The sequence below is a fragment of the Oncorhynchus kisutch genome, linkage group LG13 (genome assembly GCF_002021735.2).
Source record: "Oncorhynchus kisutch isolate 150728-3 linkage group LG13, Okis_V2, whole genome shotgun sequence".
Classification (NCBI taxonomy): Eukaryota; Metazoa; Chordata; class Actinopteri; order Salmoniformes; family Salmonidae; genus Oncorhynchus; species Oncorhynchus kisutch.
Genome location: NC_034186.2, coordinates 48,129,421 through 48,147,539, shown reverse-complemented (window position 1 = coordinate 48,147,539; position 18,119 = coordinate 48,129,421). Strand labels below are relative to the sequence as shown.

The 18,119-nt window shown below is 42.9% G+C and overlaps 1 protein-coding gene across 3 annotated transcripts in view; it reads right to left on the bottom strand.

Moving 5' to 3' along the window:
- Window positions 1-2,691: 2,691 nt before the first annotated feature.
- Window positions 2,692-18,119, bottom strand: part of LOC109902929 (adhesion G-protein coupled receptor D2) — a 126,237-nt gene continuing 110,809 nt past the window's right edge. The window contains exons 24-26 of one of the 3 annotated variants that reach the window (XM_031786448.1): window positions 12,987-13,066; window positions 11,205-11,278; window positions 2,692-2,980 (exon numbers count right to left, since the gene is read on the bottom strand). In XM_031786448.1, the coding sequence (XP_031642308.1) occupies window positions 11,246-11,278; window positions 12,987-13,066 (113 nt within the window). In that variant the 3' untranslated portion in view covers window positions 2,692-2,980; window positions 11,205-11,245. Of the gene's footprint in view, window positions 2,984-11,204; window positions 11,279-12,986; window positions 13,067-18,119 lie in introns of all 3 variants that reach the window. The other 2 variants (XM_031786446.1, XM_031786447.1) reach the window with 2 other exon arrangements.

The window sequence follows — 18,119 nt, the reverse complement described above, 5'->3', positions numbered from 1 at the left end:
TGACTTTCAGTTATTTGAAAATGAAACAATCTCCAAAATATCAATTTTTTAACAAGCAATAGAAAGCTGATTGCAATTTGAGTTTAATCCACGAGAAAAGCCTAAACAAATATTATGGTTCAAGTCAAATATAGTAATTGATTAAAAAAATACTTTTTTTAAATTAATTTTTTTAAACAGTATAATCTTTGTAAATGATATCATAAATAGGATGATGGAGTTTTGTCAAACATGCAACTGATTGCAGCATTACCCCAAAAATGGAGGAAAGGTAAGGAACTTGTCTGTTGGCCCTGCATTAAAGACCAAAATTGGATAAAGAAAATTGTGATGCATACAAAAAGTATACTAGTTTAATTTAAGGACGAAGAAATTTACAGCTGAGCCACACAGGTCGCAAAATAGTTGGGAGGATATTTTTGATGTACCGATTCCATGTCACATGGTTTATGAACTGATATACAAAACGACGTCGGATTAAAAACTTCTAAGTCTTTCAATTTAAATTATTATACAAAATTCTTGCAACCAATAGAATGTTATATATATGGGGAATACAACCATCCCAGCTCTGCAGATGTTACTGCGAAGAGACAGAATCATTAGATCTTGTTTTGGTAACTTGTTTTTGTTCGCAAGTTCAAGAATGGCTGAACAATTGCAATAATTACTTGGAGCTAACTCTGTAAATAGCACTGCTGGGTGTTTTGAAAAGTCATAGTCAATCGATCAACAATATAATAATATCTTAGCAAACATGTTGATGTAGAAACTATGTAGAAACTATGAGAATAGAAATATAGAACTTTTTTGAAACATCACAGCAGAGTTAAAAAATATACGGCAACTAGAAATCAAAACTGGATGGTCTTCAGAGATAGATGGGAGGGGTTAAGGGGAGCTGAAGGCTGGGACTAAAAACAAGATCATGCAAAATATAATTCCCGTGAAATGTATGTAGTATGTATAAACTGGAAGTATTGTTGTCTATTAGTTTACTCCAATTAGTGGAGGGGTGGTAGGGTAATAAAGAAGGAAATTACAGTAAATTCAGAACGTATTCAGACAGCCTTATTCTAAAATGGATTAAATTCCTCATCAATCTACACACAATACCCCATAATGACAAAGCAAAAACCTGTTTTTCAAGATGTAAATAAGGTATAATTTCCAAAAACCTGTTTCACTGTCATTATTGGGTATTATGTGTAGATTGAGGGGCAAAAAATATTTGATAAATTTTAGAATAAGGCTGTAACGCAACAAAATGTGGAAAAAGTCCAGGCGTCTGAATACTTTCCGAAAGCAGTGTATATGGAAAAATATATATATTTAACATTCTATATATATATTTACAAAAAAATATATGGAGAAAATATATGGAGAATTGGAAATGATGCAGACAATAACACTGATAGAAGCCACAATCTATTTGCAATATTGAAGCTGATCTACCCCCCCCCCCCTCAAAAAAGAAAGAGTAAGACAGCACACACATCGATCCCCAGCCCAGCAAGAGGATGCTCGGTGGTAAACCTGCTTAAGGGGTCAGTCGCAGGGCCCTAAAGGAAGTGATTTAATGTCCAAAAAGATGTCAGCTTGTTTTTCTTTTCGGTCTTTCCTGTTGTGTTCTGATATCCACTTCCTCTCAAGCAGGGGTGGACACGGGTGTCATCCTCTGTCCCCCCCCGCCCGGAAATGTCACCTCAGTGGACATATCACTAGTGTGTGTTAGTGTGTACATAAGAGAGACGGGGGGAGGGATGTTGTTGTTGTCTGTGTATGTGCCAGAGAGAGAGAGAGAGAGAGGAGAGGGGCTGTAAAGGGTATGTGTATGTGTGTGAGAAAGAGAGAACTGTGTGTGTCAGAAAGAGAGAGAATATAATGCTACAGTACTTTCAGAAACTATTCACACCCCTTTACTTTTCCACATTTTGTTGTGTTACAAAGTGGGATTAAAATGGATTTAATTGACATTTTTTATATTGTTTGTACTTTGCAAGGTAATATATCTTGATTAGATAAGTATTCAACACCCTGAGTCAACATGTTAGAATCACCCTTGGCAGTGATTACAGCTGTGAGTCTTTCTGGGTAAGTCTAAGAACTTTGCACACCTGGATTGTTCAATATTTTCACATGATTATTTTTAAAACTCTTCAAGCTCTGTCAAGTTAGTTGTTAAAAATTATGCTAAACACTATTATTGCATACAATAGTCCATGCAATTTATTATGTGACTGGTTAAGCAAATTTTCACTCCTCAATTTATTTAAGCTTGTCATGACAAAGTTTAATTCTTACCAACTGAAGATATTTCAGCTTTTCATTGTTTATTAATTTGTACATAAATCAAATAAAAACATAATTCCAATTTGACATTATGGGGTATTGTGTGTAGGCCAATGACAAAAAACGATCTCAATTTAATCCATTTTAAATTCAGGCTGTAACACAACATCATCTTGAAAAAGTCAAGAGGTGTGAATACTTTCTGAAGGCACTGTGACCCTCTCTACCTTGTGGACACTACGTGATAATTGTTGTGGTGACCCCGGGATGATCCTTTCCTGTCTGTCATACTATCTGCCTGGCCAACACCCATTCACTGAAGCCTTGCAGGCTCCAGGACATGTTACTCACTAGAGTGCCACACCCAAATCCAAAAAGCAAACACTGCTCATTCACAGAAAAGGTAGAGGTAACTCTTTCAGCTTTTTAATTTGCAATAAAACATCTGAATCCAACTGTAGTGACGCAATAAAACATATCAAAAAATCTCCATTCCTATTAGGCAACTGCAAGGAAACGGGACGTAGGTCTCTCAATTATAAGTGTTTGTGTCTGTGCGAGCGTGCATATATGTATACGATATGTACTTGAGTTTGTGTGTGTGCATAAGTATCACTGAGCCCCAGGTTTCTCAGATGTTGGATGACATGACCGTCTCGCACCGGAATGCTCTTCCACTCTTCCTCTCCTGCTGAGGGATATGTAGGACACAGAGAGAGAGAGAGAGAGAGAGAGAGAGAGAGAGAGAGAGAGAGACACACACACACACACACACACAGAGGAAATAACATCAGCGGCGGTGTCTAATGCGGATATGAGGCGTGGTGATGGCACATTAACGACAGGACCCCTGACAGCAGCACACATCGCCAGAACAAAAGACACGACACTTTTAATTCAATGACAATTGTTGGAGTTAAACAATGGCCCCCGCTACAGAGGTTTAATTAAGGGTGAGAAAGATGAGTCTGTCTGCACTTCACCTCAACGGCTTTCTGTTTTTGGTTGTTGTCCCTACGGCTAAATATTTTGGTATCGAAAATAACCTTATAGTGGCGTATCTACAATAGACAGGGCCTGACAGAGACCAGACAATGGTTGGAATGTTCCAGCCATGCCCACCTATCAAAATAAAACTTAACTACAGTTAAGCTAGTTTGCTAGTTTGTTAGCTACAATTAGCTAATTTAGCTACAGTTTATTAGCTACAATTTGTTAGTTCATTTAGCTACAGCAAACACACACACAGCCTGAACTCTTCTTTGAATATGGGCGTAGATGTGTGTGGAGTGTGTGTGTGTGTGTACATGCATGGGTCTGTCAGTTGGCAGAGTGGGAGTTACAGTAGGGAACACGAGCCCTGTACCAGAGCCAATGTGGCACTAAAGACGTGAAAAGCCGGTTTTAATTGCTGTTGAAACCCTGAGGTCACAGGGGTGCGTTTGAGTCTTAAATATGGCTGCATGTGAAAAATGGCTACCTTCACACTCAGCGGTGCGTTATCTGGTGATAGGCAATTGTACGTTCTTTCCCCCGGCTCTTAGAGGGCTCTTAATGAGGTTGGATTATGGCACGTGTGACCTCTGAGACGGCAGCGCCGACTGCACTAACGGCAGCCTGCAGGTGTGTGAGGTAAAACAGGAACTAGGGCCCTGCCTCTGCTGCAGAGTCACCAGCCTTAGAGAGCAGAGGGAGAGAGTGTGTGTGCTCCAACAGCCCCCCTCCAGTTGACAGGCTGACACCAGTCACCCCCTGCCAGGATGTGTCACAGCACCCGGGCTAAAACAGGAAGCTCAAGCACTCCCCTAGTGATTGACAAGCTGCCCTCGTGACTGACAAGTGGGGGGCCAGGGAGGCCCTGTGGGACCCGGCCCCTGGGTGTGTCTGAATGGAGGGGCCACCTGGGCTGCCAAGGGGGTCCCTATCGCGTGTGACGCCTCACAGAAAGGCCACTGCTCAGTGTCGGACCACTTGTCCAATTAACAGACAGGCAGGGGGAGGTACGTCAGCTGTACTGGTTTGATAGGGACAACGATATCAGTGAGAGTAGAGATATTTACGCAAACACACATACAACTGTGCACAGAAGCTGGACAAAGAGAAGAGCCACCGTAGAGAAAAATAAAAGTAATGTTGGCTCACTGCAGATACGAGTCCATGTGCTATAGTTCAAATTAAAAACGGTAGCTTACAGGTTCTTAAAAAAGGTCTACATAGTGCCTTCAGAAAGTATTCACCCCCTTGACTTTTTCCACATTTTGTTGTGTTACAAAGTGGGATTAAAATCAATTTGATTTACATTTTTGTCAACGATCTACACAAAATAAGAAAAATGTGAACATTTGTCAAATAATTTATGAAAAATGAAATATTAATATATCTTGATTTGATAAGTATTCAACACTGGGACAATACATGTTAGTATCAATCAAAATTATTTATAAGCCCTTTTACCATCAAAATAGTGCTTATAGAGAAACCCAGTCTAAAACCCCAAACAGCAAGCAATGCAGATGTAGAAACACCTTTGGCATCATTTACAGCTGTAAGTCATTGTAGGTTAGTCTCTAAGAGCATTCCACACCTGGATTGTACAACATTTGCCCATTATTTTTTTCAAAATTCTTCAAGCTCTGTCAAATTGGTTGCTGACCATTTTCAGGTCTTGCCACAGATTTTCAAGCAGATTTAAGTCAAAACTATAACTCAGGAACTTTCACTTGTCTTCTTGGTAAGCAACTCCAGTGTAGATTGTAGATTTGGTCTTGTGTTTCAGGTTATTGTCCTGCCAAAAGGTCTATACATCTCACAGTGTCTGGTGGAAAGCAGACTGGAAAAGCTAGGATTTTGCCTGTGCTTAGCTCCATTACATTTATGTTTATCCTGAAAAACTACCCAGTCCTTAACGATTACAAGCATACCCATAACATGATGCAGCCACCACTAATTGAAAATATGGAGAGTGGTAATCAGTAATACATCGTATTGGATTTGCCCCAACCATAACACTGAATTGCTTTGCCATATTTTTTGCACTATTACTTTAGTGCCTTGCAAACAGGATTATGTTTTGGAATATTTGTGTGGAATATTTTTGTTCTTTACAGGCTTCTTTCTTTTCACTCTGTCAATTACGTTAGTATTGTGGAGTAACTACAATGTTGTTGATCCGTCCTCAGTTTTCTTCTATCTGTTTTACAGTCACCATTGGACTCATGGTGAAATCCCTGAGCGGTTACCTCCCTCTCCGGCAACTGAGTTAGGAAGGACTCCTGTATCTTTGTAGTGACTCTGTGTATTGATACACCATCCAAAGTGTTTATTTAATCCATTTTAAATTAAGGCTGAAAAACAACAAATGAGGAAAAAGTCAAGTGGGTGTGAATACTTTCTGAATACAATTTACATAAAACATTTGTCAGTTAGCAGACACTTTTATCCAGAGAGACTTACAGTTAGGCTAATGTGTTAAGATTAAATTGACAAATCAATCATATTTATTTTATTAGACTTTTTTGGGGAATGGGTGTACTGATTCTAGGAGGAATGCCATATCTTGTAGCCTTAAACAACTTGTAGTTAACAATCATGTTTAAGGCTAATATATACATACACGATATATACAAAAGTATATGAAAACCCCTACAAATTAGTGGATTTGGCTATTTCAGCCACACCCGTTGCTGACAGGTGTATCAAATCGAGCACACATCCATGCAATCTCCATAGACAAACATCAACAGTAGAATGGCCTTACTGAAGAACTCAGTGACATTCAAAGTGGTACCGTCATAGGATGCCACCTTTCCAACAAGTCAGTTCGTAAATTTCTGCCCTGCTAGAGCTGCCACGGTCAACTGTAAGTGCTGTTATTGTGAAGTGGAAACGTCTAGGAGCAACAACGGCTCAGCCGCGAAGTGGTAGGCCACGCAAGCTCACAGAACGGGACCGCTGAGTGCTGTAGCGTGTAAAAATCGTCTGACATCGGTTGCAAGACTCACTACCGAGTTCCAAACTGCCTATGGAAGCAACGTCAGCACAAGAACTGTTCGTCTGGAGCTTCATGAAATGGGTTTCCATGGCCGAGTAGCCACACACAAGCTTAAGATCACCATGCGCAATGCCATGCGTTAGCTGGAATGGTGTAAATCTTGCCACCATTGGACTCTGGAGCAGTGGAAACGCATTCTCTGGAGTTATGAGTCACGCTTCACCATCTGGCAGTCCGACAGACGAATCTGGGTTTGGCGGATGCTAGCAGAACGCTACCTGCCCGAATGCAGAGTGCCAAATGTGAAGTTTGTTGGAGGAGGAATAACGGCCTGGTGCTGTTTTTCATGGTTTAGGCTAGGCCTCTTAATTCCAGTGAGGGGAAATTTTAACGCTACAACATACAATGACATTCTAGACAATTCTGTGCTTCCGACTTTGTGGCAACAGTTTGGGGAATGCCCTTTCCTGTTTCAGCAGTGCCCTGCGCACAAAGCATGGTCCATACAGAAATGGTTTGTCGAGATGGGTGTGGAAGAACTTGACTGGCCTGCACAGAGCCCTGACCTCAACCCCATCGAACACCTTTGAGATGAATTGGTACGCAGACTGCGAAACAGGCCTATTCACCCAACATCAGTGCCCGACCTCACTAATGCTCGTGGCTCAATAGAAGCAAGTCCCTGCAGAAATGTAACAACATCTATTTGAAAGCCTTTCCAGAAGAGTGGAGGCTGTTATAGCAGCAAAGGGGTTATCAACTCCATATTAATGTCCATGATTTTGGAATGAGATGTTCGACAAGCAGGTGTCCACATACCTTTGGTCATGTAGTGTACATAATCATATTTATTTATTATGTTGGTCTTTTTGAAGACACCTCATACTGTCCCAAAACGGTTGGGGGGGAAATTACATGACATAATACAGCATTTACTGCATGACATTGCACGAGCGTACATCGGGAAGATTGTAATCACGTTGCTGGTGGAAGAAGGATGCACCAAAACTAAATAAATGGCCAATTAATTCTATGTGAGGTGCACCATATCAAAGCAGGATTTATGTGGTTGTGTGCATGCGTTTGTCTGTGCATTTACAGTGCATTCATAAAGTATTCAGACGCCTTCCCTTTTAACAAATTTTGTTACGTTACAGCCTTATTCTAAACTGGATTAAATCATGTTTTTTTCTTCAACAATTTACACACAATACCCCAGAGTGATAAAGCAAAAAATAAGTTAATTAATTAAATTGATTGAACATGATTTGGAAAGGCACACACCTGTCTATATGAGGTCCCACAGTTGACAGTACGTCAGAGTGAAAACCAAGCCATGAGGTCAAAGGAATTGTCCATAGAGCTCAGAGACAGGATTGTGTCGAGGCACAGATCCAAAATATTTCTGCAGCATTGAAGGTTGCCAAGAACACAGTGGCCTCCATAATTCTTAAATGGAAGAAGTTTGGACCCACCAAGACTCTTTCTAGAGCTGGCAGCCCGGCTAACCTGAGCAATCAGGGGAGAAGAACCTTATGGTCACTTTGACAGAGCTCTAGAGTTCCTCTGTGGAGATGGAAGAATCTTCCAAAAAGACAACCATCTCTGCAGCACTCCACCAATCAGGCCTTTACGGTAGAGTGGCCAGATGGAAGCCACTACTCAGTAAAATGCACATGAAAGCCCGCTTGGAGTTTGCCAAAAGGGACCTAAAGGATTCTCAGACCATGAGAAACAAGATTCTGTGGTCTGATGAAACCAAGATTGAACTATTTGGCCTGAATTCCTAGCGTCACGTCTGGAGGAAAGCTGGCCCCATTCCTACAATGAAGCTTGGTGGTGGCAGCATCATGCTGTGGGGATGTTTTTCAGTGGAAGGACTGGGAGACTAGTTAGGATCAAGGGAAAGATGAATGGAGCACATAAAGATCCTTGATGAAAACCTGCTCCAGAGCACTCAGGACCTCAGACTGGGGCATAGGTTCACTTTCCAACAGGACAACGACCCTAAGCACACAGCCAAGACAAAGCAGGAGTGGCTTTGGGGAAATCTCTGAATGTCCTTGAGTAGCCCAGCCAGAGTCCGGACTTGAACCTGATCAAACATCTCTGGAGAGACCTGAAAATAGATGTGCAGTGACGCTCCCCATCCAACCTGACAGAGCTTGAGAGGATCTGCAGAGAACAATGGGAAACTCCCCAAATACAGGTGTGCCAAGATTGTAGCGTCATACCCAAAAAGACTTGAGGCTGTAATCGCTGCCAAATGTGCTACAACAAAGTACTGAGTAAAGGGTCTAAATGTAATATTTCCGTTTTTTATATTTAATACATTTGCAGAAATATCAAAAAAACTGTTTTTGAGTTGTCATTACGGGGTATTGTGTGTATTTAATACATTTCAGAGTTAGGCTGTAATGTAACAAAATGTGGAAAAAGGTCTGAATACTTTTGGAATGCCATGTATATGAAAGTAACTGCCAAAATACGGGAAACACTAGAGTAAATGAGGGTTACAAAGTAGATTGAAAGCAGGTGCTTCTACACAGGTGTAGTTCATGAGTTAATTTAGCAATTAACCTCCCATCATGCTTAGAGAGATGCCCAGTCGCCCATTATTTTATGTACCATGCTAGAGTAAGTGACTTTGAAAGAGTGGTCTCAAAGGACCATATGGGGGTTTGTGTGTTTGTTTGTCTGTGTCTCAGTCACCATATCTCAAACAAGAGATTCAGGAGCAGTGCCTGAGTGTTTTCCATCGACAAAATACCAAATTATGGAATTTCCCGTGGAAGAATGGTATTGCAACCCTCCAATATAGTTCTAGACATGTGTAGAATCTATGCCAAGGTGCATTGAAGCTGTTCTGGTGGCTCGTGGTGGCCCAACTTTACATTCGTGTTTCCTTTATTGTGGCAGTTACTTTACCCACTCTTGACACTGTAAACTATGAAAACACTCTGGACATTACTGCACAGTGGGATATTTTCACCACAGCTGATCAGAACAAATCCTAGAACAGGATATCCGATTGGATATCACCATCTCCACGGGGACAGCGAACCAGGTCTCAGACCCGCCTCTTTTCCAACCAAAGAAATTCTTAACCTTGAACCATGAGTGGTGAGAAGCCTCTGGCTCTTGTATACAGGTTGAACTGATTCACACCTCTGGGAAAGGGCCTATTTCCCCATGTAACCTCTGGTGTGAACTTAATTGTGTGTACTTAAGTATTAGGTTTCAGGTCACGCCAGGCCCCACAGAGAAACAGACAAGTTCAAACAGCCATACACACTTCACATGGATCGAGTGGACCACCCAAATGAAAACCAAACCAAACAGAGCAAAGGGGCTAAAGTCAAGCATGATCATATCAGAAATGGGACAGTAACCGTTTCTACGCTGCCCTGGACATACACACACCTACACTGCACAATCAGCTAGAAATACACACACCACTATCCACAGGACACACACGCAAACACACTGGGTTAGCAAGGGATGAAAGACAGTGATGTGACTACTGATGCTCTCCCACCACTGTCCACCAGGGGGCCTATAGTACAGTGGTACAGTATGCCTGATGTGGGCTCTGTCATCTTTATTCCTCCCTGTAACTATCACAATCTATATTCAAATCAAACTGCCACTTTTGCCTCATTGTTTGTAGTTTCATTTGTTTGATCTGTTTTCACAACATTACATCAGTGTCTGCTGAAATGGGTACCCGATTCCCTATGTAGTGCCTTTTAGGAGGCAACCAGTGTGCATGTATGTGGAGGCGTCCCACACGGCATGTCCTAGTCCAGGGTTCCCCAACTGGCGGCCAGTGGGTAGTTTTATTTGGCCTCCCAAGTTTTCTGAGCAAAAAAAATCATATATATATATATTCTTTTTTAATGTTGTTGTGAATTTTCATTGTTGGACATAAAAGATTGTAAACACCCAGAGAAATCATCTCCAAGTTACTTGAATTTTGGAAATATGTTCCCGTATTCCCACGCATAATAGAGATATGTGATCGTATACAAACGTAAGAAAGGTTTGAAAGGATTGTGTTTACGTCAAATGTTATATCTTTTTGGTCTTCTTGTGGTCTATTTGCAGTCTACAAATGATTTGTAACTATGTTCCGTCCCCCCGACCATCCACTGAAGAAAAAAATTGGCCTGCGGCTGAATCTACTTGGTGATCCTTGCCCCAGTCAGTCAGAACTTAAAAGGGAAGTTAAAACAACTCGCTTGCTTCAGTACTGAGGACCAAAAGTCAATGTCAATTCTCTGGGGCCATAAGTATCAAGATTCTCAGAGTAGGAGTGCTGATTTATGATCAGTTATGCCTTTTAGATCACAAGGAATACTATTATATGGACAGAGTGGACCTGATCCTAGATCAGCACTACTACTCTGTCCCCTGTCCTGCTCTGTACATACACTAGTTGGGTCTTAGCTACTCAGCCCCAAGTTATTCACCTTACATTAGGCCTCACACTGACCTCCAGCACAGAGGCTTGCTGTGATGACTGAGGACCTCCGGTAGGATCAGACAACAGCAGAGAGAAGGGAGGGAAAGGGGGAGACAGTAGACAGAGGAAGACATGGGAGACAGGTGGAGGGAGAAAGGGGGAGGACATGGGAAACCTACTAGTAGAGTCAGAGAACAGGGGGAAAAGAAGGGGGAGACAGAGAGAGGGAGAGGCAGACATGGGGAGGACCTGAAATATGGTAAAAGTGGTGGGGATTGAGTAGGGGAGGACAGGCAGGAGGGAAGGAAAGGGAGCGAGAGAAGGGGGAGACATGAAAATATTGGGGGAGGTTGTGGGGAATTAGTAGGGGAGGACAGCAGGGAAGGAAAGGGGCCGAGGGGGAGACTAAAACATTACTGGGCTGCCCTGAATACAGTAGCGCTCTATAGTAATCACCTGGCCTGGAGCTCAAGCTGTTTTTGTCTTGGGTTCACAGGTCAAATGCCACAGCCTGACCTCCGGTGTTTAGCCTGTTAGAAAGCCCAAAAGGCCCAGAGGAGCGAGTGACAGATTTAACAGTGGTGTGTATGTACCGTGCATTCGGAAAGTGTACAGACCCCTGGACCTCTTCCACATTTTGTTACATTACAGCCTTATTCTAAAATGGGTTCATTTGTTTTCTTATCCATCTACACACAATACCGTACCATAATGACAAACAAAAACAGGCTTGTAGAAAATGTAGCAACTTTCACACACAAAAGAAATGACTGAAATATCATATTTACATAAGTATTCATGTATTTTATCCAGTACTTTATATTTTTTCAGTACTTTGCACCTTTGGCAGCGATTACAGCCTCGAGTGTTCTTTGGTATGACACTACTTCTTTGCAGATTCTCTCAAGCTCTGTCAAGTTGGACGGGGAGCGTCGTTGCACATCTATTTTCAGGTCTCTCCAGAGATGTTCGATCGGGTTCAGGTCCGGGCACTATTGGTTAGAGCCTGCAAGTAAGCATTTCACTGTAAGGTCGTCTACACGTGACAAATAAACATTGATTTGATTTGGCTGGGCCACTCAAGGACATTCAGAGACTTCCCCGAAGCCACTCCTGCGTTGCCTAGGCTGTGTGCTTAGGGTTGTTGTCCTGTCTGAAGGTGAACCTATGCCCCAGTCTGAGGTCCTGAACGCTCTGGAACAGGTTTTCATCAATGATCTCTCTGCACTTTGCTCCGTTCATCTTTCCCTCAATCCTGACTAGTCTCCCAGTCCCTGAAAAACATCCCCACAGCATGATGCTGCCACCACCATGCTTCATCGTAGGTATGGTGCCATGTTTCCTCCAGACATGATGCTTGACATTCAGGCCAAATAGTTCAATCTTGGTTTCATCAGACCATAACATCTTGTTTCTCATGGTATGACAGTCCTTTAGGGACCTTTTGGCAAACTCCAAGTGGGCTGTCATGTGCCTTTTACTGAAAATGGGTTTCTGTCTGGCCGCTCTACCATAAAGACCTGATTAGTGGATTGCTACAGAGATGTTGTCCTTCTGAAAGGTTCTCCCATCTCCACAGAGGAACTCTGGAGCTCTGTCAGAGTGACCATCGGGTTCTTGGTCACCTCACTGACCAAGGCCCTTCTCCCCCGATTGCTCAGTTTGGCCGGGCGGCCAGCTCTAGGAAGAGTCTTCGTGGTTCCAATCCTACTCCATTTAAGATTTATGAAAGCCACTATGTTCTTGAGGACCTTCAATGCTGTGCCTCGACACAATCCTGTCTCAGAGTTCTACAGACAATTCCTTCTCATGACTTGGTGTTTGCTCTGACATGCACTGTCAACTGTGGGACCTTATAGACAGGTGTGTACTTTTCTAAATCATGTCCAATCAATGGAATTTACCACAGGTGGACTCCAATCATGTTGTAGAATCATCTCAAGGATGATCAATGGAAACAAGATGCACCGGAGCTCAATTCTGAGTCTCATAGCAAAGGGTCTGAATTGTTATGTAAATACATTTAAAAAACATTTTTTTTACAAACATTTCTATAAACCTGTTTTTGTTTTGCCATTATGGGGTATTGTGTGTAGATTGATGAGTAAAACACATATTTGTATACATTTTAGAATAAGGCTGTAACGTAACACAATGTGGAAAAAGTGAAGGGGTCTGAATAATTTCCGAATGCACTAAATGTGTATGTGTGTACGTGTACAGTATGTGTGTTATTACCATTCTGGGGATCAAGACACCTGTAGCATGACTGTGGGAATCCTTTAGGCTCTTTGGGACACAAGGAATGGACAGCTGACCTGAAGGAAACAGACACACACACACTGTCAGTTTGTCTGGTTCACCTACCTCTCACATCACTCAGCCAAGGAGTTTTGAAAACATGTGTTATCTAATATATTGGAGTATTACAATTAACACAGTGATTTGATAAGTGAAAAGATAAGATCAAATAAAAATTATTTATTATAATATCCCAATTATTGTTCTTTCAGTCTACGCCAGGGGTAGGCAACCCTGTTCCTGGAGTGCCGCAGGTACTGCACGATTTTGTTCCAACTAGGCACCACACCTGATTCAGTGATTGCCTGAATCGAATACACCTGGTCTCCCAGGTTAGTTAAACCAAAAACATGAAGTGCCTGCGGCACTCGAGGACCCGTGTTGCCTACCCCTGTTCTACACTTTAAAAAAGTAATACAACAGTAAATAAGTAATGACATCCCAATTTGTTTTATCCTATAAACCGTTTCTAAATTAACACAATTTCCTTAATTTGTCTTGACATAGATCATTTCGATGATATAACTGTGATTGTCATTTTCACATCCTTGTTATTTAACAATATTGTAATACAACAAAAATGTTGCCCGTTAAAACAGAAATGCATTTGGACAGTTACTGTGTTCACTTTTCATTGATCAAGAAATAGCTTTAAATCAAATCAAATCAAATGTTATTTGTCGCATGCGCCGAATACAATTATTGTAGACTTTACCATTAAACGCTTACTCCAACAATGCAGTTAAAAAGTGAGAAAATGTATGAATAGATACAAAATAAAATAGTAACACGATAAAATGACGAGGCGATATACAGGAGTACCGGTACTGAGTCAGTGTACTGAGGTACGAGGTAGTTGGGTGATTGATTGAGGTAAATTGAATGTTGAATTTAAAGTACATCGAGGGTTAAATTATTAGGGCCCTATAAAATCTGTTTAGTTTTATCCCCTCCAAATTCCATTTGTTTTTTTCAGGTTTTAGTTTTTCAAACAACAACAAAAAAAAGGGAGAGAAAAACAACCACATTTGATTTTGTATGTCCACAATAATACTTTAAACCACATCAGGAGACCACTTTTGAGGTTCTGGGATCATTTAAAAAAAATTGGGGGCTGTAATCACCCCAGCCAGATGCTATTGTTTGATTTGCAATGTTTCTGTAGCGCTCATATGATTGCAGAGTGGACACTGGATTGATGCAAATAATCATAATATCATTTTGGAAAAACCTTTCCATCTCCCAGAAGACGGTTGTCATTACACTAGCATCATCGTTAATGGCTACACAGTGGTAGACAAACGCGCACTCACTATTCAGGAAGTTGAAGGGAAATACGAATCAGTGATGCATAATGTTCAGGAGTTATGAAAATCTTGGGCAATTTAATGCATTTTCTAATCAGTTCAACGCAATTAGTACTTTAACCTACTAAGTTCAATACATTTTGGAATATTGTTGAATTCTGTTTTAATGTCTGGATTCCGTGATTCTATACGCGTTCATGGCAACGAAGATTTTATAGGGCCCTATATTATGGAAATGTCCCAACATGTGGTTGGGACATTTCATTCCAAGAGTGAATTAAATTACCAACAGGAAAGTATATTTATGAGGAAATGATCACTGTTGACCACAATGGTCACCTCAGATAATGATCTTGTCTGAATGGCCTGGGGTGGTCTAGTGGTCTAAGCCGCTGCCTCTGAAACACCAGAGAGCATGGTTTGATTCCGGCTCACTTCTATTGCAGCACACACTCTCTTATCTATACTATCTGATTTGGACTGCCAATGACCTCAACTGAAGCGACACAAAGTAACAACTTTTCTTCAATTCAGTTTGCACATTATTATTCATCCCTGGATATTTTGGTTCTTGTGCTTCCATAAAAAGTATTTTTGAAGCAATTTGGAGCCACACACACACACAATTGTGGAATGTCATACTTGTATAATACTCCTGTACTTTTCACTGTAATGCCATGGGAACCGTAGCATGCTAAATCAACAGGCATAGTTCCACCACGAGGGAGGCCTCTGCGGTCCCACGTCTCTGTTCACACCGCTTTACAAACATACTAAACATGGAACCACTTGGACTGTTTGGGGAAGAAAATATGTGTGGCACTCCCTGGGGTATTACAAGTAGAGGCTTTTCTAATAAGGAGATTCTTTCCTATTTAAAGATATTTGCAAAAATTGACAAAAGGTAATATATTTTACAGGGTATACGGTACAGATAATCCTAAATGAACAGCACATCTGAAATTGTGGAAAATAATTGTCAACCACAATAATCAGTGAATTACAGAATGCAGGGAATCGAATGTATTAACAGACATATCCAAGCAAAAATAAGATACAATATACATGATACACAACTCAGGACCAGTAGTTTTAGACTATGCTTTTGTCAGTGTTTTTTTAATCATGTACTCAAAAGTTTTCATAGATAGCTTATTCCAGTGTGTTTCGTGTAAACTGAGATGTCAAAAGGTTGTCTGCAACTAAAAATGTTTTATCTTGGACTCAAATGTCTAACTGACCAATCAGATTGGAACAAACCTAACACAAGGGATGACCCAATGGCGGTCATTGGAGCCAATCAGAGCATGGACAGCTGAAACAGTAATGCACACAGTGAGTGTACAAAACATGACATAGACTAACCAGGTGAATCCAGGAGAAAGCTATGATCCCCGACTCTGTTACAGAAGAGTGTAAATGCTTTTTTTTTAGGCTGGATCATGTTGTTGACTTGTATTGTATTGTTGTATGTTTTAATTATGTAATGTAATGATTGTTGCTGCCTTCTAGGCCAGGTCTCCCTTGAAAAAGAGACTCTGGGTCTCAATGGGTTTTCCTGGTTAAATAAATTATTGATGTCACCTGTAAAATCCACTTAAATCAGTGTAGATGATGGGGAGGAGACAGGTTAAAGAAGGATTTTTAAGCCTTTAGTCATGGATTGTGTATGTGTGCCATTCAGAGGGTGATTGGGCAAGACAAAATATTTAAGCGCCTTCAAAGTGGTATGGTATTAGGTGCCAAGCGCACCAGTTTGAGCGTTTCAAGAACTGCAACGCTGCTGGGTTTTTCATGCTCAACAGTTTCCAGTGTGCATCAACAATGGTCCACCACCCTGGTGGGTTTTTCACGCTCAACAGTTTCCCATGTGTATCAGCAATGCTCCACCACCCAAAGGACATCCAGCCAACTTGAAACAACTGTGGAATGTATTGGATTCCACATGTGCCAGCATCCCTGTGGAACACTTTCGACACATTGTCGAGTCCTTGCCCTGACGAATTAAGACTTTTCTGAGGGCAGAAAGGGGTGCAACTCCATATTAGGAAGGTGTTCCTAATATCAGGATACTATAATATGCCATGCCTAATAATGTAACGGTCTTCTTCCTCCTCTGACGAGGAGTAAGTAGGAAGGATCGGAGGACCAATGCGCCGCGTGGTACCTGTTCATGATTCTTTTAATAGAACACTGAAAAATACAAACTAACAACGTGAAATAACAAAAACCAAAACAGTTCCGTGGGGAACACACAGACACAGAAAATAATCACCCACAACTCAAGGGTGAAAACAGGCTGCCTAAGTATGGTTCTCAATCAGGGACAACGATTGACAGCTGCCTCTGACTTGAGAACCATACCAGGCCAAACACAGAAATACCAAATCATAGAAAAAGAACATAGACCACCCACCCAACTCACGCCCTGACCAACTAAAACAAAGACATAACAAAAGAACTAAGGTCAGAACATGACAATACCCCCCCTCAAAGGTGCGGACTCCGGCCGCAAAAACTGAACCTATAGGGGAGGGTCTGGGTGGGCGTCTGTCCGCGGTGGCGGCTCTGGCGCGGGACGTGGACACCACTCCACCATAGTCTTTGCCCGCCTACCCGCCTCCGTGGCCTCTTCGCAACGGGTCCCGAATGGATGGGAGATACCGGCAGCACCGGAGGGAAGGGCGATTCTGGCAGCAGCAGAGTAACCGGCGGCTCTGGCAGCTCAGGACAGGCGGGAGACTCTGGCAGCTCAGGACAGGCGGGAGACTCTGGCAGCTCAGGACAGGCGGGAGACTCTGGCAGCTCAGGACAGGCGGGAGACTCTGGCAGCGCTGAGCAAGAGGGAGACTCTGGCAGCGCTGAGCAGGAGGGAGACTCTGGCAGCGCTGAGCAGGAGGAAGACTCTGGCAGCGCTGAGCAGGAGGGAGACTCTGGCAGCGCTGAGCAGGAGGGAGACTCTGGCAGCGCTGAGCAGGAGGGAGACTCTGGCAGCGCTGAGCAGGAGGGAGACTCTGGCAGCGCTGAGCAGGAGGGAGACTCTGGCAGCGCTGAGCAGGCGGGAGCACCTGTAGGGAGGAGACGGAGAGACAGCCTGGTCCTCGGAGGAGGCACAGGATAGACCGGGCCGTGGAGGCCTCGAACTAAGGGCCTGCACAACCCGTCCTGGCTGGTGACTTTAACCCGGCACGTGCGGGGCGCAGGCACAGGATGCACTGGGCTGTGCAGACACACGGGAGACACAGTGTGCAGAGCTGACGCAGGATATCCTGGCCCGAGGAGACGCACTGGAGGTCTTGGAGAGCAGAGCTGGCACCATCCGCCCTGGCTGGATCCTCACCCTAGCCCGGCAGATGCGGGAAGCTGGGATGTAGCGCACACGTTCTTAGTACTGTGGACACCGCACGCTCCACCGCATAACACAGTGCCTGACCAGTACGACACCGCATAACACAGTGCCTGACCAGTACGACACCCACCACGGTAAGCACATCTTGGAGAGCTGTAGCGCGGAGCTGGCACAGGACGTGCAGGGCTAGGGAGGCGCACAGGAGGCCTGGTGCGTGGGGCTGGCACAGTCTTCACCAGACGGCTAGCACGCACCTCAGGACAAGTATGGAGAGCTGACTCAGGTGACATCAAATCCCAGACACACTCCATCGGGCGGATGTCGTGCCTCATGCACCAACACAGCAACTCCCTCATTACTCTCTCCTCCAATCTCCCCATTAACTCCTTCACTGTCTCTGCTTCGCTTCCGTCG